The sequence below is a fragment of the Pieris rapae genome, chromosome 22, assembly GCF_905147795.1.
Source record: "Pieris rapae chromosome 22, ilPieRapa1.1, whole genome shotgun sequence".
Lineage (NCBI taxonomy): Eukaryota > Metazoa > Arthropoda > Insecta > Lepidoptera > Pieridae > Pieris > Pieris rapae.
The window spans coordinates 5,579,021-5,604,429 of NC_059530.1; the positions used below are offsets into that span (position 1 = coordinate 5,579,021).

Sequence of the window (25,409 nt, forward strand, 5' to 3'; positions counted from 1 at the left end):
GATGACTGTCCTTTTTTCATGCCCCACAGGCTCGTTTACAATAAACTATGTAAAAATTAGTTGTTAGTTAGTTATATTATTAAATAAGTAACACATAGCGTATAACTTATACACTTATAAAATCTTACACACACACACAAGTTACATTTCTATACTTATTCGCCGGCCTATACCATACTGTACCATAAACCTGTTTCCTCTGTGATTGCAGAAGACTAGGCGCATTCAATAGGTGCATACTTTTAGCGTACACACTTATATATATATATATATATATACTGCTCACATCGCTGGTCCGGTACATCCAAATACCAGCTTCTTCGAAGGGTATATCAAATTGTCAATCTTCAATGTACTAATGTGCTCGATATGTATTCTACAAACTGTACTATGTTGAGTGTTCGTAAGAGTAGTTTGATTTGAGGAGGCCTCGTTTCAACAGCGAGCCGTAGCAAATAAAACTATCAACAGCATCACCTTGATGGCTGGAAGTTTTCCAAGTTCCACAGTCCGCTTCACAAGTCACTTTCTTTTGCGAATTAGAGAACTGTTGAATGAAAAATATGAGCTCCTATTTTTAAAAGTAAGAGTTTATCTACTCCTTCCTCAAAGGCCAACAACGCAACCACTTAAATTGGGTATCCATATGCATTGTAAATGTTATATGGGAGAAAAAAAAATATTATTATTATTAGTGGCGTAGGATCGTATTCCTCCGTTTTTTTTATTTTCTTGAAAGAATGCTTTTACAGTGCAGAAGAAGAGTTGTACAAGTAGACAGAATTCAAACAAGCAATTTAAAACAACACAAACAATATTTTAACAGTTTTTGCAAGAGTATTAAAATTAAATAACAACCGTAAGGTCATATCATATACAAAAGAGGTTACTACGTATTTTTACTTTAACAAATTTTATTTTAATTTGTAAAGAAATTCGTATCCAAATGAGAAATAACACAAACACATAAACGGTAATCGCTAATGTGTGTGTGTGGGAGTTGAATTATAGTTGTTGGACTAACTACTGCTAATTAAAATAAGTTCCACCTACATACTATGTAATCGATAAAAATAAAGATTACGTTATAATGCATACATTATATTATATCGTTCTATCTAAGGTTCTTGTATTAAACGCGAAAATTTGTATGAAAACTGTCAAATCATTTTTACGAATGACTTCCTACATACAGACTATGCTTAATACCTCGTCGTCAGTCGTTCCATAACTGAGCGTTTTTAATGACGTTTTTGCCGTGCCGTGAGCAGTGTTGGCATAGTGGCTTCAGCGTGCGACTCTCATACCTGAGGTCGTAGGTTCGATCCCCGGCTGTGCACCAATGGAGTTTCTTTCTATGTGCACATTTAACATTTGCTCTTCGCGAATCGCGAGGAAACCGACATGACTTAGACCCAAAAAGTCGATGACTTGTGTCAGGCACTGGAGACTGATCACCTACTTTCCTATTAGATTTAAAAATGATCATGAAACAGTTTCAGAAATCTGAGGCCAAAACTCTCAAGTTTCAACATCTTATTGATTCGTAAATTCCATGACATGTATGGCTGTTAACGCACTTTCTATAGAAACAATGGACGACTTATATTTTGTGTAGAAACGGGGTCGTACGATACTTGCAAGTCCATTTCGAGGTCGGAGATTTATTAAAATAAAGTTTCTTTGAGTAAAACTTTTGAAGGGAAACTTCTTTGGAGTCGTTGTGATTTCAAACCGGATGCAACGGAAAAAGCTACAGTAAAAAGAGACAGAAAAATAAATTCATAAGATTTAATTTTTAACGTCGGAGAAAATGAGGCATTTTACAGCCTTTTTTTACAAACTTTCGTTGTCTTAGTTTTGGCCAAATTAAAGATTTATATTAAACATATAAATTAAAATTTATCATTAAAATAGACTGTTTTAGAAAAGTTTTATGCATTCAGATAGTGAATTTTTTTTAATTTATGTATGATTAATTATAAAAACTTTGTTTTTGAAGTGACACTTCTACCACGTGTGAATAAAAAACATATGTGCATGTGTTTTTTTTCACTTCCTCTCCGGTGTTTAATAATCATAACCGAAACGTGGCCATTTTGAAAGTGTTCTATTTTTAGCAATTGCCTAAATAACTGAGTTAGTTACAGCGATGCCAATAACGCATCAGGATGATGTCAGCAGTAACCTACTTCGTGTATGAAACTTTAATTGAGCTTATTTTAGTCTGCAAAATACAAGATACAAAATATTTTATACAGATTTAATATTTGAAATCGGCTTAAAGATTTTTATTTATTCCAGCTTGTTTTTATTAAATAAAAGACTTTTTCACTGATATTCTGCCATTATAGGATGCTTTGAAATTAAATTTCAATTTTAATAAATACTATAAATTACGCTTGAATACCATAATAATTTAATCCAGTATACTACAATAATATGACAAAAATGATATAATATCATCATTCTTACAGTCAGGATAATTTCCTAGTGAAATTAATTAGAAACATAATATAAACGTCTCTATAATGCAATGCAAGAAATTATTAATAGTGATCCGACAATTTATATTAATAAATTCCAAGTGGCGGTCACACTTTGACTGGTTTATGACAAATGGATTAGGAATGGAACATGACGAATGCAATAAATCAAGCTAATAATAACCATGAAATGTAATCGTAATACGCCACGAATTTATCTAAATTTTTGATGTTAGCAGACTGTTTGTAATTTAACAAAATTAACGCGGAAGTGAAACACAGACAGGTTTGCAGCAAGTCGCCTTTTGTAACACAATATTCATATGCATATGTTTATGAACATAAAGTATATAGGGTTTGGTTAATTTCAAATCATTGGGAATTTTTAGAGTAAATTATATGTAAGGTATAAGTTACGTAACTGTATATGGATGTCCAAAATGTATCTATGCGTTCCCACGAGAATGTAAATTAATGCGTTCTCCTATTTCACCATGCCTACTACTGATAGGGGACAAATCTTTGCTTTTTTTATTAACTTTTATTTATTAAGTGATTAATAGTTAGTAAAAAATAGCAAAGATTTGTCCCCCTTGATTTGACTCCGATTATTTTAAGTAGTAGTTTTTTTTTAAGTAGTAGATATTAATAAATTCTTAGTATTATTTGTTGCTTTTTTTTTAATTTTGCAGTTTTAATTTTATTCTTTTGATTTTCTTTTAAATGTAACTTTGTCTTTTAATGCTTGTTTTCTGTTTTTTATTTAATCTAGAAAAAATTTAAAGTAGTTGTTAGATTACATATAATTAAAAAAATAAATAAATACTTAAGATATGTGGGACATGAACATGGTTGCAGAAACATTGTAAGAACGATTAAAAAGAGTGGCGAACAGTTTAATGCCCGATCTACACGAGACTAGCAAGCTAGTGTCAGTAAGCTAATAGGCTAGTACTTCTGGCTTCGTGTACACAATCCTTTATTTCTGAGCTAGTAAGCTTGTTTACAAGCCAGGATAGTTTTAAAAGGATGGATATCGTTTTTTAGGATAGTAGCGCCCCCCGTGCGGTCACGTCAGTCACTTAAAATAACCCTAACCTCATGTAAACAGAACTACCATGTTCCAAGCCAGGACAGTTCTAGCTTGCTATCCTAGCTAGTGTAGTTCGGGCATTAGAGATGAAGAAAGCGTTGTGGCACCTCTGAATAATTAAGAAAAATAACAAAATGTTTTGTAAATTGAGGAACACAGAAAATGTATACTGTGCTTCTGGAGCAGAGAACGTCGGCTGCCTCTTATTTGGTCATCTACATATCTATTAATGTTATTTCCATATATCCTTGAAAATTGTTAGTGTTTAGATTTTTTTAGTTCTTCTTGTGGCGCGTTAGGGAAAAATGATGAGAGAAAATTTTCACGAGGCGCGCGAGTAAAGGAACGGCAACGGACTTTTGGTTTACAAATAATTTATTAAAATGAACAGAGTGACAGCACTTAATTAAGAACTAAACAAAAATCAACTTAATATCTATTTCCTCACCGATTTATACATTAAAAATTACTTACTAAGTATTCGCTGTTGCTGACACACAACCTACATTTGGTTTAGTGCTAGCAAAGCTTATATGGGTAGGGTTGGTACACTTTACTCGCGCAGAACGTCACAAAAAACCGACACCCTAAAGTTAGCAATAGTCAACATTTTAGTTATTTGGTGACATTTTAATAAACTTTATTCAACTAGAAAATGCGTTATAGTGAAACTTTAAATGTATTAAATACCTTTTTTCTACTGTTAGTTTCGTTTTTGTGCAAACGTAGGATAACGCTAAAGATAAAATGTTTAAAAAGATGTTTATCTTGTTACTACAAAAAAGTAAATCTTCTGACGCGTACATAAATTCACACACAGGTTTTTTTTATGGACCAGGTGGCAAATGGGCAGGGTCATCTGATATTAAGTGACACCATAGCCCATAGGACACTCAATGACAGGGGGCTCGCGATTGATTCCCGGCATTTTAAGAATTCATACTCTTTCCTCGAAAAACCCTAAGTCGAAATGGTTTGGATATATACTTCTCTGCCCATCTGGTACTACATAGTGCTGTCTTCAGTCTTTTAACAATTTTGCACATTTTAGCACATTTCAAACAATTTCCTTAAACGTTCTAGACACATTTCTGTGCCGCGAAAGGAAGTAAGAGATCGCTATCAGCATAAAATACTATTGTTCAAGTGAACAATGCAACTGCGTCGCTCACAGAATTGTAACCCAACCTAAAGTTTTGTCGTATCTTGCCATTTCTAGACTTATTTATAAATGTCTTTTTCAAACATCGAATAAAATGTACCATAAAGTCAAAGGGTAAAATTATGTCCAAATTTAGCGTAAGTTAAGACATTTTTCATTGATTAATTCGTCAAATTTGAATTTTATTGTTTAATATATCTTATTAGATATCCGTTTCCTATCCTATATACCTATATCGACATACTCTGCCCCCCTCCCTTTGTTAATCGGCTAGGGACCTTGACCTTTACATATTGGAGTCATAGTTAGAGTTAAGTATCGAAGGGTTGGATTTAGAAATACGTCCTTGTATTATGTAATAATAATTTATTATTTTATTCAGAAAACTATTTAATTCAGAATACAGAAACTTGATTCTGAATTTAAAATTATTTAAATTCAGAATACACTCTGTATTATTTACAAAGAGTATTTAGTTGTTTATTCAAATCTGTTTCATTCATATCTGTACTCATACGTCGTAGATCTCCCTTCGATATTGTCTTTCAGAAGAGCACAATTTCTTATAAAATTTATGGACAACAGACCTTTTTAGTAAAATGTAGCCGTATCGACTACAGTGCCTAGGAAATAATAAAGGAAAAGTGTAGTGTAAACGGCGTGCACAAACACGATACTTTTAATATTCTAATAAAAAACTATAAATCAAAGAATTCCAAAAGAAATTTATATATTAAAGGCCGCGGAGTAACGATTAACTAGTATTTTGGAATATAATTATCTCACTTATTCCATGTCATTAAATTTGAATAGACGTCCCTACTCATCGGCAAAGAAGACAAAGGACCGAGAGAAAAAGCTGGCGAAAATTTTCGGTGCTCTTTTAAAATAGCAAATTAATTAATTTAATTAGAAGTAGTTAGGCTAGGCTTTGGGGATCGGATAGGTTCTTAATGGATACGAAATAAAACAACAAAACATTCATTTTTTATATTTTATTGACATCTAAAATTTCTGTAACAATTTTGTACTAAAATATAAATGTGTCAGCAAAAGCTTAATGTGAATCAGTACACTTGCCTATTAAATTAATTCTATGTGAACGGAGTTTGTAAGTAGGCATTAAGGCATTTAGTTCCTAATAATAATTAGGGTCAATGAACTCAAGCTCCGTGTTACCCGCTCTTTGCGTTGATTTCAATCACAGAGCAAGCATAACAGTATGTACGTATAAACAAAATTAGTACATACATTAGAGATTCATAAAATATCTCGATACACCTAATAATAAATAATTATGGAATAGCTGCTGTCAGTAGACTGCTGAGATTCTCAGTGTTTCTGGATGGGGATGTTCCTGTCGGTGATCGCCAGTTGTGGTAAGGGTGCCTCCACAGTGAGGACACCGTCGCGTGACAGCGACGACTTGATTGCCTCTGGGTTCGTGCCTTTGGGGAGGAGGAACTCTCTGTTGTACTCCCGGTATACTGACTTGGTTTCGGATTTCTCTTCGTGTTTGGCGTGTACCTGTTATGAAAATTTGAATTTAGAATGTGTATCCTGTTTGACCTGTCTTTGGCACTTTGAAAATTTGAATTTAGAACGTGTATCCTGTTTGACCTGTCTTTGGCACTTTGAAAATTTGAATTTAGAACGTGTATTCTGTTTGACCTGTCTTTGGCACTTTGAAATTTTGAATTTAGAACGTGTATCCTGTTTGACCTGTCTTTGGCACTTTGAAAATTTGAATTTAGAACGTGTATCCTGTTTGACCTGTTTTTGGCACTTTGAAAATTTGAATTTAGAACGTGTATTCTGTTTGACCTGTCTTTGGCACTTTGAAAATTTGAATTTAGAACGTGTATCCTGTTTGACCTGTCTTTGGCACTTTGAAAATTTGAATTTAGAATGTGTATCCTGTTTGACCTGTCTTTGGCACTTTGAAAATTTAAATTTAGAACGTGTATCCTGTTTGACCTGTCTTTGGCACTTTGAAAATTTGAATTTAGAACGTGTATCCTGTTTGACCTGTCTTTGGCACTTTGAAAATTTGAAATTAGAACGTGTATTCTGTTTGACCTGTCTTTGGCACTTTGAAAATTTGAATTTAGAACGTGTATCCTGTTTGACCTGTCTTTGGCACTTTGAAAATTTGAATTTAGAACGTGTATCCTGTTTGACCTGTCTTTGGCACTTTGAAAATTTGAATTTAGAACGTGTATCCTGTTTGACCTGTCTTTGGCACTTTGCCATGTATATTTTGAATATAGCGACCATTGTGAGCGTAGTTCTTGATTTCGAGATTACGCTGTGAGATTCTTGTAAAATACAAAAGTATGTTATGTTGGTTATATACTTGTGTTTCATGAGCATGACAACCTTTTCATAAAAAAAATATTTTTAACATGCACCATGTACCATGGAATTATTGTAATCTCACCCATAACACAGTGGCTCTCTCATTTTGTCTTATACGAGTATTTATGTCTATATATTCATTTAATTTGGAAACAAAACAGATACAATAAAAATAAATTTAAAAATAAAACATAAAATAGACACATTGCATGTATCCACAATAGGTTTCACTAATATAACTCTATGATACAAACAAAACAAAACATGACAACAACACATGTCATGAATAATGTACCTATATATTTCATAAATTTCCGGAAAATACCATTATTCAACTCTTATAATTAAACATATGTTAGAATGGTGGAGGCTTATAATCTATTTAGAAAAGCAATCATTGTTATATACTGAAAAACATATAGTTCTTAACATAGAAAGACCTCCGAAATAAAGTTAAAAATGGGCCATACCCCACCTCTATGTTGAGAGGGCGGTTATCAAGGTACATTCTTTGTAAGTCTAATTATAATATCTTCCAATTCGAAAAAAATCTCGAAATTTTAATAAATATATAGGTACTTTATTCATGACAGAATTAATCGTATTACATTTATTACATGGTGCATGTTTAAACCATTTTAATTAAAGTCATGTTACATTTAATTACCACAAGTAGTATAAGACAATGCGTGAATGTGTGTGTGTATTAGCGTACGCTGCTGTGTTAGTTTTTGGAACTTCACAGTCGTACAGTCATGTCTCTGTAGAATCGAAATCCAATTTCTATCGTAATTTATTCATCTCAACTTGAAGACTACTTACCAATAATTTGTTGTCAACAGTCTTGACGACGATCTCCTCCGGAGTGTACTGGCTGACGTCAAAGCGGAGTTTCAGGCTCTTGCCATCACCTTCGTCTTGGATGAGGGGAGAGTTCAGACTGTCCCAATGGCTGGGCTCAGCCAACTGTCTGCTGTCACTGTGCTGTGTTGATGTGGTAGAGCTACAGATAAAAAACACATAGATTAATAATATGATAACAGCTAAAGCATACTGATTAAAATATTTAATATGTAGACCTCTAAATCAATATTATCTAATGATTAGCAGCAGGCTTACTCTGTAATTTTCTAAAAAATCTTTTATATAATATTTAAGCGTTGTAATATCAAGTTTGGGACATCAGCGCATGCATTACGGAATAACCCCGCTGGTGCTTAAATGTATTCTACGATGTTTCTAAACTACAGGCTTAAGTGGGTTTAATATTTCAGACACACATTGTATATACTATGGGGTCTGCAACTGATATGATGATAGTGTATGATGGCGTAAAAATCTAGTCAGAAAGCTGTATACTAATCATACAACATAATTTAATCTCTTTTTATCGCAGCGTAAACAGAATTTGAGAAAAGATTTACTAATTCTTTAGTAAATGTTCCTCTGTTACCAACGGCAACGATGTGAAAGAATTGTAACACACGGGTTCTTTGGCGCTTTTAGATAGTTCCGTACGCTTTTAGACAGTTCTGTACGCTTTTAGACAGTTCTGTACGCTTTTAGATAGTTCCGTACGCTTTTAGCTAACTATGAACGCATTTATGTAAATACGAGCTTTTAGGTAAATACCTACATTTGGTATTAGCGTCATATTCCAAATTTAGTCAATACAGCTTATTCAAACGGTTGGCAGATGTTCTTCATAATTGATACGATAAAACGAGTGTTAGTGTTGGGAAATTTTAACTTACTTTTTATAACTATATTTATTATTAGACTAACCCAAAAACAGTTATAGAATCGTCGTATATGTTTTCATTTCTTGGTGGCATTTAATATATTAAAGAGAAAGTTGAGGCTGATAACGATAACCTCGCTTCCAAACCCAATATCGAAGCAAGACCTTCAACATTGTAATTATTCATTTTTTGTCGATGACGTTATCGCGAAACTATTGATGTTTATTTCAAATTTGAACAGTTTAAGTAAATGGGTATTTTATTTACAAGATTTTATTACCTTGCAGTAAACATGTTGGTGAAGCATTCGAAACGGCAAATATTTTCGAGTTTTATACCAACTACCGCCATTTATTATAGTTGTAGGTAAAGTAACCGATCACAAGCTTTGAAACTAAAATGGCATTGGGCTGGTTCTGTAACACGATGTCTGCACAACAGATGTACAGAAAAATCAAGGAAAGGAAAATGAGAGTGGGCAGGACAAAAAGAAGGACTTGATAGAAATAGTAGAACAAGACTGGCAAAGATAAGAGACAATGGGAAGTGGAAAAGGGTCCATATCTAATGGAACTTAAGGAATATGTGGTTTAATATTATTATTAACTACAGCAATGTCTATCTGTCTGCGGTTTTTACGAATAGATTGATACGGGTGACGGGTCACGGGTTATACAGTAAAACCGTGCGAAGATGATTTATTCTAGCAATTCATTTGGTTGTTTGTTAATACGTATAAAATGTAAATATTAATTTGATTTGCGTGTTATAGGACGTTGCACCGTCCAGTTAAATTCCTAAAAGGTTTTATAAGGCTTTTTAAATTACATCGTTTGCATTAATCTGATAAATATACCTTTTGCATTGCCACATGCCATTTTGAAATATTCTGGGAACATTTCGAAATTGTAACTGTCTAGACATTTCATATAAATTTTTATTTATTATTTCGTCGTGTAATTGACGTGGACCAAGCACGCAATCTCGTTTTTGCGTCTTTATTACACTGATTAAATAGCTTGCAGATGTCTTACTTAAAATAACCATAGTAATGTTGTCTATCTAAAGTGAATTTATCTGGTATCGTTTTATAGACTTTTAAGGTGGTTATTTAAGAATTATTTACGGGCGATTCAGAACAGGCAAAGGTCAGTAAACTGCCTTGATATATGTCTCTATACATAGACATTTACTTAAATTAGCAAAGAGGCCTAATGGTTAAGTCATGAATCCTTTTATCTCTTAGACCTCTACCTCACCGCAATGCGGTGGCGACATCGCTGGCTACGTATCCAAGCAATTTGTATTGAAATTTATGGCCGTTATATCCACTTGGCGACAGCTTGTCAACGTCGCAAATTTATAAGACCACAGCCTGGAACAAAGACTCAAAACCTTTCTGAAATCTTTTATTTCTTTCTAGAACCTTCGACAAGTTGACTGCTATAAATTTCAACACAAATTGTTTGGATACGTAGCCATGGCATCCCGGTAAATTAGCGGCCACTAAGGTCAAATAAATTATAACAAATACATCACAACCTCGCTGTGAATTTTGTGTATTTGAGTAAAATTTGTTTAACACAAAAAGTATATTTTTGTTACAGTTAAATATAACAGTAATTAATCATATATACAATTATGCATTTATTTATCTAAGAAATACAAAATTAAATAAAAGCAGAATTTATTTAGCTTCCTTTTAAACTGAATTTTTATTGAAAATAAGTACGTACCTAGTTGATCATTTTTTATCCGAGTTTATAATCGTGACCAGTGCTGATGTCACTACGAGTGCACACAAGGTTATTGTCAACGAAATGATCTCATCAAACTTATCCCAACAATACTTAATATGGTCAATATCAAAAAACAATATTGACCCTAATGTTGGCAACAAAATATTTAAAATATATCAAGGTTTTCACTATTTTTTTTAAAATCGAATACTAATATAGCACAAGAATTTGTCTAATTAAATAAAATACAGATCAATGTCTAAAAACCAGTGCCGCTTAGAAAAGAGTGTGTTGGCAATTCTTCTCGTTCTACGCTCTTGATTTGAAGAGTAGTAGAGAACTGACAGTAAATGTAAAATTAGAGGTTAAATACTTCTAATTTTAATTTTGATTTTGAACTTTTTCGGCCTCAGATTTTCGACATCATTTGTTTTTTCTTATAGACAATTCAGTGGGCAAATGAAATTTTGCGCCTAAAACGAGCTAATTATCACAGTACATACATTTAAATGTAATAGGAGGCAAACAGGCAGTAGGCTCACCTGAAGTTAAGTGATACCGACGCTAATGGACACATTACCACAAGGTTCGCAGGTGTGTTGCCGGCCTATATAACTACTATCTTCTCTTATCTATAATCAGCTGGTGTCTTCGTGTGCGTGAAACAATAATGCATGCTCTTAAAGTTGTTTATATTAATCTTTTATACGTAAAATGACCTGTTGACTAATTTTTTAAACGCAAACGCCGATTAAGTATTTATAGAAAACGAGGTCGCGTGTCCATTTCACATTTTGACAGTGTTGATATATCGTAAAATAAAGCGTTGTATGCGGTGTTATATAGAACATAATTTTCATATAGTCAAAAGCAGTACATAAGAATACAGTTCAGTGTGAACCGAACTGAAGAAGTAAGAGAAAAGAAGAGATCCTAACAGAACCGCCGTAGAGTTTGAGATCGCTGGAGTTTTTATCTTGACAACACTTACTTCATTAGTTCGACTAATTTTTATGCTTACAAAAAAATATTTTTTTGAATAAACTTAGTTACTAATATAGTTCGCAGACTACGGTTCCCTTTCTTCACAAATCGTTTTTTTGTGACAGGAGGCAACCGGGCAGAAGGTTCATCTAATGTTACGTGATACCGCCGCCCATGGACACTCAGATTGCCAGGAGACTTGCAAGTGCGTTCTCAGCTTTTTAAGAAGTGGTGCAATCATTACTTGGAGGACCCTAAGTCGAATTGGTTCGGAAATACTTCAGTGAAGTACTCAGACGGACGTCGAGGTGATTCTGATGTTATTTTGTATTCACCTTGACGTCCGATGATGAAACTATGCTGCAGGTATTAGTCCGAACAACTCCTCTAAACACTCTTCATGGTAAATGCGGCAGAAGATGCAGATATGTTGTTCTTAAGATATCCCCTATATAGCATTATGATAAATAGGTACGCGTAATATACATTTATTCGTGCGTGTAGTACAAATAAATCGAATATAATATAAATATACATTTAGCACTAAACACATTACCATAATCTATTGTTAATTGAATTATGTCAGAACGTAAAACAAAAGACAAAAGACGGCGCGTTTCGCTTGGTGTCAATAGAAATGCTGTTGATAAGAGCAAAGGTCACTGAAGAGAAATCAATATTTTTCGTAACCTACAAAGGTTATATATATATCAATTGTAGACGAAACGCATTTGTCTTCCGTTTTACGCATTAATAAATAAGTGCAATGTAATATACATATATAAGCAGTTACCTCTCAGACGACTTCGTTACTCCACCGGAGGAAACAGATTCGAAATTGTAAGACATGCAAAAAGCAATATTAACTGTTAGTTTTATATTGGAATTAGGGGGGTTATAGTCGCATTAGTTTGCGCTTTGATTTGATATCAAAAGCGCGGGATTTTAATGGTTATTTGACAATTAACACAGGGGGAACACAGACTAACACACTCGACAGCCGTGACTCGTGATAACTTTACGGAAATGTCATTAGCTGTAATCACATCCATTTACATACGACAGGTAACGTGAATATCTGTATATTTGTCTGGATTTGGATATGGGGTATCGATTTCCAAAGACTGTCGAGCCGATGCAGTTGACATCATTTGACGAATATTAAAGAGTAATCTCTGATACGTATATGTAAGGTACGTATTTCTTAAATGGTTACGATAATTCTCTTTTAACAACTTTGAGATTTTATTATTATTACCCAGGAACTAGAACCGTCTAAAAGGTAAGTTTGTTTTTTTTTTTCCCTTTGGCTCTAACACTGTTTGTGCATAAAAAGGTAAGTTATGTATGTAGACCAAAGAATATCCAATGGGAGACGGGGCAGACACATTTCTTCGTCTGTGTTGTTATGCAGGGTGTATGTGTGTATGTGTAATTGTGTCCGCGCGAAAGCAAAATTCTTCAGTGGTTACTTTAAACATGCGTAAACTTAAACTTTACGTAACTGTCTTATAATTTAGGTCATTTTAAATGAACTATTAGCGACCATCAATCATCTGAGATAAACTTTTCCACTGAAATCGAAAATTTCAGATAATAAGCTAATAAATTATTACATACATATCAATAAATATTGTAAAGTATAAGCTCAAGCGATATAAGCATACATTAGTTATAAAGAAATGAATATTATGACTATTGGCAGTACAAAATTAATCTTGTACCTATTATTGAATTTTCTCAAGGAATAATAATACAGTTACTAATGAAATATTTCAATTTATTTGGTACTAAAAATCAAAAATTAAATCAATTTTAAACAGTTTAAAAATTATTGGTATTATTCAAGAAAAATTCTTGCTAATCAGTATCTAATTGGAAATTTGCAAAATTTTCAAAATGGTAATTTTATAAAATAATCACCTCCCTACAAAATTTTAACAATAGTTAATAATGCATGAGAATAATTATTAGGTATTACTTATAAAATATTTTACGTAAAAAATTAAACTTTGTAACTAAGCGACAAGAACTTTGTTAGACTGACGCGTTTACATAATGACAATGTTTTAGTTCATTAATCAAAATCAATAGCGGTAATTTTATTCAAGGCTCACAATTATTGCCAAGATACTGGGATATCTTAAACATATGTTCCAAGTAGGTCGACGCTATAACCATTATTTCATTTTACGAAAATGCAATGTTGATAGCAGAAATAACTTGTTTTTGATGAATATTACTTTCAATAAAATGTCCCTTTATATGTTGCAACCTCTGTGTTATATCGGTTGTTACCAGGACAAAACTTTATCTACACACATTTTAATAGCGATTACATACTTATTAAACGAGATGTAAAAATTACAAATTATACGCTCGAGTAGGTATCTACCGGCTAATGCCTAAATAACTTTTAAGGTTATTTTGAAGTAAGGAGCGCTAACAAATTAAATTAGACGAATCGTATTGTCGTGAGAATGGCGCATACAATTTACATTCTTACACATTATGTTCGAAACCGCCGGCTATTTCTATTTATGACATCATCCCGGCTTGCGTATCGTTGCACGCTTTAAATGGGCCGAGATGTCTGCATTTGCCGTTTCACGGAATGCTCCCGAATAATACGTTTTATAACTTTCATGGTTTTCGAGGTCGTATCAAGTGGGCGAAACTTACGAAAGCCTATCTCATTAATTCCACTCCCGTTTTGGTAACTTGGAGCGGCGATGCAATAATATAACTGGAAGTTGATAACTAATTCGTATTGCATAATCGCTCCAAGATAATCGAATTAAACTATTACGACATTCAAAATACCTTGTGGTGCTCTTGAAGAAATTGTTGCTCTCCCTGTTCATTAGTTCCGATCGGAATTTGCTCATCTCTTCCTCCATTTTATGCATTTCAGCGTCGAATCTCTCCCTAATGCTGGAGAACTCTGTGTCTATGACGGAAAAATCTCCGAGCTTGATTGGGATATTCCTCTTAAGTCCACTGTCAGACATTTTCACGAAACTGTCGTAACTAAACAAACACTGGTAAGGTAAACACAGATCACGCTCGCGTCGCGTTGGAAGACAAGGCAACACTGATCATTAATTGTCGACTCGGCGCCGGGGGGCTTGCGCGCAGTTTTAAATAGGTACGTGGCTGAGTCGTTTGGCCGTCGGCGTCATCCGTCCCACACTGTTTCTCGCTCATTCCACTACTCACAAGTCACTCTCATGGTATGAAACAAAGCCAGTGATGAATCATTTGCTGTTTATGGCATTCATCCACGTTATTTGTTATTGAGATAATTGAAGGTTATGTGACGAATTTTGATGTAGGTCAATTCTAGGAACATCCATATTAGTACATTTTCAAAATGGGTGAAGGATTTGTGGTATTGATACCTTGGTCTTGGATACTTTTGAAGTTATACTTTTTGGCGCGTTAGGGAAAAGTGATGAGTAAATTATTGCGATGCGCGCGCATACTTCAAAAACCCATACCCTGAAGTTAGCTAATAGTCAACATTTTATTTTTACATAATATAGTGTAGATTTTTGTACACACGTAAAATAAGGCGTAGTACACACGTTTTTTTGTTACTTTTGAAATATTCGACAGCGAAGTCTTAATATAATCTTAATAGTTAAGCAATACAATTTGTTAATAATATTAGCTTAACGACCTTTCATGAAAACCCACACTACGTGTAGGCTTTGCAGATCATATCCGGACTTTTGTGAAGTGGAGCTTGAAGAACCCATATTTGAACTTAACTATAAACATGACAGATATTTTAAAGTCGGCCAAAAATCTATATTCTTTGAAACAATATAAATAGTCTCTTATTGCAGATTTTTTACACTTCAACACATTTATAATTCTATTTTTTTTATAGAACAGGGGGCAAACGGGCAGGAGGCTCACCTGATGTTAAGTGATACCGCCGCCCATGGACACTCTCAATGCCAGAGGGCTCGCGAGTGCGTTGCCGTTGTCTATCATCTCATTATTTAAATATCTGTGTCCTTGTTTAAGTAGGCCCTTCCAATCCCGTCATTCCTGTCTACACTGTGTCACTCTGACACTGACATGTACCACCAGTCGTTTCCTTAATATGGTCAGAAGATTTTCTTTGGTATTTATTGTTTCTAACTTTTATATGTGAAACATACAACGTACTTTGTCAGTGGAATTGCAATCTTTGACATAATGTCAAGTATTTTTCTGCAGCTCTCTTGGTAATTATTCTTTATCCTAAATGAGCCGCTGCCGTCGATGTTGGGTTTCAGATGTGGGGTCCTCATGATGTCTTTATCGTATAAGATGCGTATTGCTTAAAAAAACCCAGTGGTGCTTTGAAACCAGCAACCTTTCTTGGGTTTGGTTTAAGCTTTTTAATTCTTGAGATCGATTCGATCTGCCGGTTTTCCTTATGCAAATAATATAAGTAAATAATATCGCTATAATTTGGGGATAATTGATTCACTTTATTAAACACTACTACTACTACATTACTACATTCCTTATGTACTACTGTATACTATTATAGATAAAAGTATATATTTTCTTATTTTGTTAACGTTACAACCTACTATATCCATAATTGTCTATTCTCTATTATTTATTATCTTTTGTCGATCCGAAGTGGTGGAGGCCTGATGACCTGTAACAGTCTCACATAAACAAGAATTATCCCTCAAAAGAAGAATGACAATTATTAACATATATTAATAAATAGTTGTAACTTATCATGTATGAAGTTTTGAGAGAAAATAAGTAAAGATTATTATTATTACTAATAGAGTCGTACCATCTTGATATGTATAATAATACCTAGCAAATAAATCCAAGTAATTTATTGAAGTAACTGTTAGGTTTCTGATATATTTAGTTGTTTCTACGACCGCTATAAACATTTCCATCTGTTTTATTGCTATGACGTTTGTGATTACGTAATGTAGAATAAATATAGTGGTCCTTGAACAGGTGACATAAATCTACCTCCAAGTAAACAATTTATACAATTTATGTATTGTAAATTATTGTTTAATTTTATCGCCGATTCCCCTTCACTCGGGACAGCTTGGTCGACCTGAAATTAACATTTAATTTTTAAAACATGAGCTTATTGTATTATTGTTTTTGGAACTCGATGACAACAACTCTGCATCGCTTGAAGACATCTTCACACAACTTTTTTTTTTTTTTGAATGGGATCTCGCTGTTGGCCTTAATGGCCTTTACAGCAAAGTTGGACCGAGGGGGTCAATCGCCTTCAGGCGATCCCTTCAGGGCAGGACGGAAGCTCACTGGAGTGAGCGGAGTGCGAAGAAAAGGTCCTCGCCTTCCCCGGTGGAGGCGGTTTTTTACCCTAGTCTGTTTTTTATGGCTACTGTTATTATTTTTAACCGCGCGGGCGGCTTAGATTGACAATTCGACAAGCTCAAGTACCGGCAGATATGTAAACAGTGAGTACTTCATGCCTAGTAGAGCTCATTATTAAAATATATATTATAATGTAAATGCACATGCTTTTTATTTCAAAAGCTCATCTATTCCAATCTTATTTCCGTAAATATTATTATTAAGTCTGTAATTATTATTGTTTAAAGGGAAGTTGGCTTCAATGACAAGTTCGCACCCACTCTAAGAACCGCCAAGGAAAGCATGAATCGCACATGAATTTTGTATATTGCGTCACGATTATTATCGTAGGTGGTATTTACATTAATATTTCCTTGAAATTATACGTTAAATGGAACGACATTTTTCTCAATGAACCGCCCACAAAAAATTCTTAGGCAGTCACAACTCGCCGAATAGTTTTGGCCAGTTTTAATGTACTTGGACGAATTGTCACTGTTTTCGTTTCGCGAGATTCTGAGATACAAACAAACAAAAAAAAGAGTTTGTTAGTTGAAAGTTATACTTCTTCTTATAAAGAAAACAAATAACTGAAATGCAGTAGTGAATAATGATAAATACTAAAATTAATCAACAAATATTTTTTAGATATGATGTATTAGATATAATGTTTAATTAACGATGTAAATAAATTAAACATACCGACAATTATCCTCAAATCTATTAATGCAGTCAAAAACACCGAAATAATACTTATTTATTCATATTGTTTAATTGTACTCTTACGAAACACGTGTAATAAATATAAGAGTACTAGAATATACAGCTTGAACATAGTTATCGATTTCCATGCCTAGACCTAGCTTTACGATGTCGAATTTAGGTGTTGGTGTGCGCGCGCATCGTAAAATTCACTCTCATAATTTTTCACGATTGCGCCAAAAGAAGTATATGTAACTTCAAAAACTGATTTTGATTATGGCTAAGTAAGTTACATTCCCAGTACATCAATAGAACGACTTAAATATTTAGATATTTTACTACGTAATATCATGACAGAAAAACAGTCGCGCTAAAACCTTTCTTCAGATTCACACCTGGCTTCAGATTTCTACGTCTGTGTCACATATGTTTTTAAAAGGCAAGTAGGTGATCAGCCTACTATGCACGACACACGCCGTCGACTTTTGGGGTCAAAGCTTGTCGGATTCCTCACGATGTTTTCCTTCTCCGTACAAGAGAGTTTAAATGCGCACAAATACAAAAGGTCCATTGTTCTAAAGCTTTATCGCAGCCGGGAATCAATCCTACAACCTCAGGAATGATAATTACGCGTTACAGCCACTGGGCCAACACTGCTTTAATACAAAATACCACAGGTCGGTCATAAATAGTGTAACGATACAAATGGTAGTCTTGGATTTGATTTTTGGCATGAAAATGCCGTCTAGTGTTATAGCAGACGGCAAGATACCTCTCGCATATTTGTTGTGTTACCTACTGTCTATTTGTTTGTTTCTTCTAATCTTTAATATAAAATTGAATCGCAAAATGTGTTAGTAAGCCCAAAAATCAACAACGCTAGGACCAATTTAATCAATTATTTTTTTTAATGTTCTTTGAAGGTAATTTGCCGCGGGAAAAATTCGAATAATTTGCAGCAAAACCCTAAAAACAGCCCCTACTGGTAACAACTAACTAGTAATAAATAAATATATATATGTGTATATACATGAAATAGTGCATTAGCATGGTTTCCTTACCGTTGCATCTAGAACACTAACATTTTACAGTTATCTATAAATGCACGTTCATATAAGGCTTCATTGGATGCTATAGTCATTTGTTTTTCTTATATTTCACTGACAGTGCATAATTAATTAGCAATCGTTCACTTTCTTTAAAGTCGTGTTAATTATTATTTTTACACTTTATATGGTTTTCTTTGATGAGTCGATTGCTTTATACTTAAGCAATTATTGTGTTTACTACATTGTTTCAATGATTTGTCTTTATTCTTTGCCTTTCTAGAATCTTGTGCCCCATATGACCCATAACTTTTAATATTAAAAAAATGAATTGATCACCTCAGAGACTAACGAAACACAGTAAGTAAGTACTTTTTCAAAACATAATGAAAGACTGAAATTCCAAATACTTACATAAATAAAAGAATCTAATAGTCCCCTTGACCATGACCCATGACCGCTACCACCTCATTCAACTAATTATTAATAGGGTAAAATCCAGGGTAAACGGCGTGATGGTCGAAGGAAGAAGTCATGGCTTCGCAACATTAGGGAGTGGACGGGTATTGCAAATACGGAAGAGTTGCTACATCTGGCGCAGGACGAGACGCGTTTCAGAAAACTGGCAGCCAACCTCCAGTAATGGAAAGGCACTTGAAGAAGAAGAATAGTCCCCTTAACAACCAAATTGCACACCTTTGGGGCATGGGCCAAACTTGTACTTCCAACTTGTAATGTCCTTGTGTGAAAAAGTGAAGACCCGTTTCAAATGGTATATGGGACAGACACATTGAGTCGATTTTATACACTTATTCCGAACTTTAATACTATTAATTTAAAACCCCTACTACTAAACACTAAAAATCCGGCGACGCACCCGCGAGACGACTGGTATTATGATTGGACATGGGCAGTATTATAAAGTGTTTGCCGACTGTTCTATTCAAAAATAGTATGTTTTGAATAATGAAAGAAGGTTTTATATTTTATACAAATAAAATTTATTTACTAAGTCCGTATTCATATCTCAGTTAAATAAAAAAATCAAGTCCGCATAGTTACTCACGTGAACGTTCAAATGACCTTGTATTTACAATGCACTGCTTATGCATTGTAAATAGCGAACCGTATCACAGACTGGTCTAGATAACCTACATAGTACTTATATCATCAAGACATTAAGCATTTTTTAAGATTTTAGATAAAGATGAAGATTTATCATAATATATTTTGATAGTTATTAACGGGTAGTAAATTTGACGTATTTAATTTGATCTCTGTGGTTCACCCAATATATTTCTTGTAAAAAACGGCGCAGTTGCGACAGTTTAAGGAAATTATACCTAGGTTGTTGTCAAATAAGTTGACAATAGCCTAATTTAGGCGCCAAAAGTTATGTCACAAATGTACTGTCACTACCTATATTTCAAAAATTATATCTTTATCTTTTATAACATGGCAATTAACGAATAGGTTAGTGCTATCGAAAATTAATGGTTTCCGTAATATAATTTTAATTAAAAAGTGACATTTAAAATATAAATAAAAAATTCTAAAATATTTTTATATTTCAACTATCAAAGATAACCATATGCGTATTAAATGTATTAGAAACATCTTATTTTAGTTTTAGACCACGTTCAAGGGATTTCACAACACGAAACATGCAATATTATGTAAAGATTATGGAGCCCGGCAAAGCCGTTGCAGACCAAACATATAATTATAATAGCTGCATTGATGGAACATTAATAAATTTTGAATAATAAGTATTATTTATTCCATAATAACAATTGGTTTAGTAGTTCTGTAGTTCATAATTTTGTTCAAACTGTTTCGTACTACGGTTTTGCAATCAGAATATAAAAGTAGTTATATATGTTTAACGTCTGATCACGAGTAAAAATAGCAGCCAGCAATAATTCAAGGCACGATGCGAGCCAGGAATGTGATGAAAGTGATAAACAATGAGGTCATTGACACTTTTTTCTCGACAGGATGTTTTATCACGAGAAATTGCACATCTGCTATTTAAAATTAAATAACGTAGCTGGCAAATAAGCTCAAAAGAAATCAGTGCTTTTTACACTTATTAACTAACAACAATATTTTCCCTCCAATTTATCTGTTGCTAGGCAACCTCCTTGTTATTCGTTGCTTAGTTCGTGATCTGACAACTTTGTGGCAATCGCGGCCAGAGTGACGCAGTTGCTTTTGTTCTGAAGGTTTTATCATTAAAATTTGCGTAGGCCATAATGTATAGCCTACGCCATTTCTGAAAAAAATACTGAAAAGGTTATGGAAATGAATAATTATGTTTATATTTGAAAAATGGGACATAGATTACACGACAAAAACGTAATAGCGGACCTATATTTGAATATGAATATACCTAAATTAATAATAGAAATGCAAATTTATAATTTTAATGGAAGTGAAATTGTTGTCGAATAACAACAAAACATTAATTAATTATGTCGTTTTACCAACAACAATAAAAACACAATTTAATTATTAGATTAAGCAGTACGAACCGAATACTTCGTGTACGAACCGAATACTTCGTGTACGAACCGATGGCACACATGACGTTTTAAAATCTGGTAAGGTGCAGCGAGGGTCTCGTTAAGGCAATATTGAATTTCTCCGATTTATATTAACAATGTAGCTACTTCAATACAATTATGATTAGTATATAAAAAATCCATCTTCTACTCAGAAAAATGTCTACAAATACTGTCACGTTAAAGCTCAAAAAGTCCAAAACATAATGCCGGAAATTTTGCATAATGTAATGAGTCAGGAACTGGTTATAGATTAAAAATGGATTGGCCAAACGAGGTTCTAATAACAATGAGTACAGGTGAATGACACCGCCAATTAATACGATCGGGTTTTATAGACGCAATAGTTATCGGTAACAGTCCATAAATGGTGTGCTGTCCTCACAGCGTATACTTCCTACGCTTTACTTAAATAAATTCGAAAATTCTTCTTATTTTTTTTACAATGTCGTCACACGAAATGTAATTTGGATACTAATTTAAATACTAAGTTAACTAAGCAATAGTAGAAGTAATGTAAACAATTTAAGGCAGAAGTAATGTAAACAATTTAATAAAAGTTATTATTAAACATTCTTGCTAATTGAAATATTGCTTCAAAGTTAAAAATAATGTTATCGATTTTAAATTGCGTCAACTGTTTTGCATTTCAGAGCCAAGTATTGTCAAGTATCAACATATTTACCAGCTATCACAAGAAACAAATCTACGTAAGTAGATAATATCTACTACACTCGCCGCGTCACATATTTTATTTATCCAGATTCCAGCCAGGGTTCTCAATCCTCTAAAATGAAAAATATAACGCTACAGAAAATGTTTCGGGTGCATAATAATATCCCTATGTTATTTAAATATATACGACGTCCTGATGTAAATGTAAATGTAAGGACTAAAATTTTAATATTAGCTGATAATTGAAAGCCATAAAACACTTCATTACACAGACATTCGATTGTGTATGTAATGTACATACGCGTTATGCATGTTACTTCCTCGTGCTGACACGCACTGTTGTAACTAGCAATAAAAACATCAAAGTAAAATAGGTACCTACTAATCGCTTGCATAGTTGTGTATAGGTATTTATTTCTTTATTCGCATATTACCTGTAATTTACGTGCGCAATAAATACAACTAGGTATTTATTCAGCACGTTAAACGAACCCCCGTAACTTCTAAATAGTCCTTTTACTGATACAATTGTTGTCACGGGCTATTAAATTGAGTTTGATTTCAACTTTAAAATATTGTTGTCACGGGCATCTAATTATTATTAAATGTATTTTAATCTATATCCTTTAAGCGTATTTAAATTTCTCTAGTATTTTTTTCATAGTTGTAGATATTATATTCCAACAGATATAATGGTTTTTGTTGCGATATATCGGGCGCGGTGCTCTCACACTCACTTTCCTATGAGGAAAATAAAACCGAATCAAACGACAAAAACTGAGGGTTCCAATGCCTCTGTAAATTGTAGCTTAAAAGTAGGTTCAGCTGAATTCCTTCATTATCTATTTCCGACTCCTGCCTTTTACTTTATTGTATTGTAATGTATTAATCAATTATAATATAAGATTTAATGTTTATGTAAATATTTTGTTTTTAACTAGCTTATACCTTTGCGCGCGCGTTTTTGTACTTTACTTAAATCTGGCATTTTATTATAGAACAGGGAGCGAACGGGCAGGAGGCTCGCCTGATGTTAAGTGATACCGCCGCCCATGGACACTCTCAATGCCAGAGGGCTCGCGAGTGCTTTGCCGACCTTTTAGGAATTGGTACGCTCTTTTCTTGAAGGACCCTAAGTCGAGGCATAAAGTTAAAGCCATAAAAAAGTATGTTTAGGAATGCTAGCTTTAGTCATTGAAGGTCACGGTAGCAGACGATGACCTTTCTATGAAATAGACCGAAACATCAGATCTCTTCCGTAATGGGACCCAATATTCTCAAGTTACAAATCTCACGATATAATAATGAAAATATTTTGTTATTAAACTTTGATTGTGAAAATAAACATAATGTTGATTAAGTTTAAATAATTACGTATAACGAAGGTTTAAATTAAACTGGTAATTTGAGGATGTACTTATTAAAAATACAACCTACACCTAAATTATTACCAAATAAGATGAGAACCTTGTTGAGACAAAATGCTAAGTGTCCTTTCAATCAGCTGTAAAAGATAATAGCATATGACAGCCCTTTTCCTTCTATACAAAATTTGACGGTAGATTATAAATGTGAAAAATTAAAAAAAAAAACACATATCAAGTTAAATTTATAAATATCAAAAGCCACAAAGAAAGGCTGAGTAATATACATTTTCATTGTTTAAGCATTCATCATCGCTTATCAATTGTGAACTGCATATCTTATCTCAAGAGTAAAATAACATACTTAGAATAATACATTTATTTTGCCTTTTACAGAATAAGTTTACAAATATTTAATTAGAATAACAATATTTAGGCAGAAGATTACACTGTGGTCTAATTTTCTATTGTAATCTATTGGTCCCCTTATATAAAAATGCATAGAAAGCTTTAGAAAATGTTATTTTTATATAATAAACAGTACTTGGTACATTTTAAAATTAATTGACTCAGTCAGTTTGTTTCAGTTTAAATATTTCTCTTAATTTTTTATAAACTAGCAAATACAATAGGAGTTTTTTAATAAAATATATAAAAACCTGTTTGCACCAAAGAGTATATAATCTATGCATCTCATATTTACTTAAAACATTCTTACAAATAAATGGACTGTTTGTGCTTTGATATATTTTTGTGCATAAAATTGTGTCATCAAAGATAAATAACATCAAAACATCTGTGATCTCCTGAAAGGTTATAATGTACACTTGAAGCAATAAAAACAAGTCCCTTGATTGTGTTTGGCCGAGACACTAGAATCTCAAAAGAACATTATAACCCTGTAGTGTAAATACCATTCTTTATTTTAGTACTATAATACCACTTAATATACATTCTTATAAATACTATATCAATTTAAAGCAACATCAACAATTTCAACACTGGCTGTCTATAGACATATAATTTAAACAACATATCAAAACATTTTAAAATTTATAGTAAATGTGCAACAGTTATTTTTATGAAGGGTAAATTGTTTACAAAATAGTTTCTTTTCAATTTTGTCAATGACATGTATAAAGTGGTTTTATTCAACTAAAGTGGCTCCTGAATTACCATAATAATAGCTCTACAATTTTATTATTTGCTGAACATTGTTATTGATAGCAATCTAAAGATACACAACTCTTTTTAATCTTTTATCTGTGACAATAACATGTCTCATAATTGGAAAATTCATAGTAACTAGAATAGTGAGTAGATGACTCTCAAGTAAGAAGTTGATAACAGTCTTACATTAGCTGAAGGTGGCAAACATTAGAAAAGGTGTTATAAATTGAGTATGAGCTGGCTTTTTGAGAATGCCACTATTTACATCAACCTATGGAAGAGCCCCTTTAGTAAAAAGTTGGGATGCTCAAAATTTATCGTCCTGATGGTGTCTCTGGAGCTGGTGTGACTGGCGGAGGAGCAGAAGTTGAGCTTGAGCCAGATGTTGCCCACACAATAATAATAATGAGGAGGACAGCGCCTACCGCACCAATTATCAACATCATTTTAAGATTTTGCCACCAGTACTTCCTCTTAAGCTTACCAGCCTGTTGTTCAAATTGCGCAGCTCCATGTTGTAGAGCATCGGCACGATTGTCCAGTTCTGACAACTTTTGGTCGCGTTCCAACACTTTCTCGACATTTACACGCATAATACCAACGACCTCATCTACTTGAGCTTGTGTCTGAGCTAATCGTTTATCGCTTACTCTTGGTCCGGAGGTGCCTTGGTTTTCCATGATGAATAAGCTAAGTATGGATGTATCGAAATAATGTATTATTTCAGATTTAGCTGTCGTCGCTTTTAATCACGGATATAGCTCGATGGTAATTGTATTAAAGCACCGACAACTACAATTATTTTGCTCAATTTTCAAGAAAATTAGGATGACGTAAAAATTACTCAGACAGCAGACTACGAGCACAGACTATTTAGATTATTTAGTCACAACTCACAATGCCAATGCAAACCATAGACATTATTTTACAGATAATACCGTTAAATAAAAATAGGTACGG

At 33.4% G+C, this 25,409-nt stretch overlaps 2 protein-coding genes across 2 annotated transcripts; both read right to left on the reverse strand.

The window, feature by feature from the left end:
• Positions 1-5,721: 5,721 nt before the first annotated feature.
• LOC110996551 (heat shock protein beta-1) lies at positions 5,722-14,742 on the reverse strand. Its single transcript, XM_022264287.2, has 3 exons — positions 14,388-14,742; positions 7,922-8,102; positions 5,722-6,268 (listed from the first exon to the last, which is right to left on the reverse strand). Exons 1-3 carry the CDS (start codon positions 14,573-14,575, stop codon positions 6,074-6,076), a joined length of 564 nt encoding a protein of 187 aa, XP_022119979.1. The 5' UTR covers positions 14,576-14,742; the 3' UTR covers positions 5,722-6,073.
• An 8,901-nt stretch (positions 14,743-23,643) lies between these two features.
• LOC110996568 (synaptobrevin-1-like) lies at positions 23,644-25,313 on the reverse strand. The gene has a single exon (XM_022264307.2). The coding sequence runs from the start codon at positions 25,127-25,129 to the stop codon at positions 24,764-24,766; it is 366 nt and encodes a 121-aa protein (XP_022119999.1). The 5' UTR covers positions 25,130-25,313; the 3' UTR covers positions 23,644-24,763.
• Between the last annotated feature and the right edge of the window lie 96 nt (positions 25,314-25,409).

Excerpts from the sequence above, each read along its gene's own strand:
- LOC110996568 (XM_022264307.2), bottom strand. The coding sequence starts at position 25,129 with ATGGAAAACCAAGGCACCTCCGGACCAAGAGTAAGCGATAAACGATTA.
- LOC110996551 (XM_022264287.2), bottom strand. The coding sequence starts at position 14,575 with ATGTCTGACAGTGGACTTAAGAGGAATATCCCAATCAAGCTCGGAGAT. Across the intron at positions 8,103-14,387 it reads TTCTTCAAGAGCACCACAAG|CTCTACCACATCAACACAGC; the intron begins GTATTTTGAATG and ends TTTTATCTGTAG. Across the intron at positions 6,269-7,921 it reads CTGTTGACAACAAATTATTG|GTACACGCCAAACACGAAGA; the intron begins GTAAGTAGTCTT and ends TTTTCATAACAG.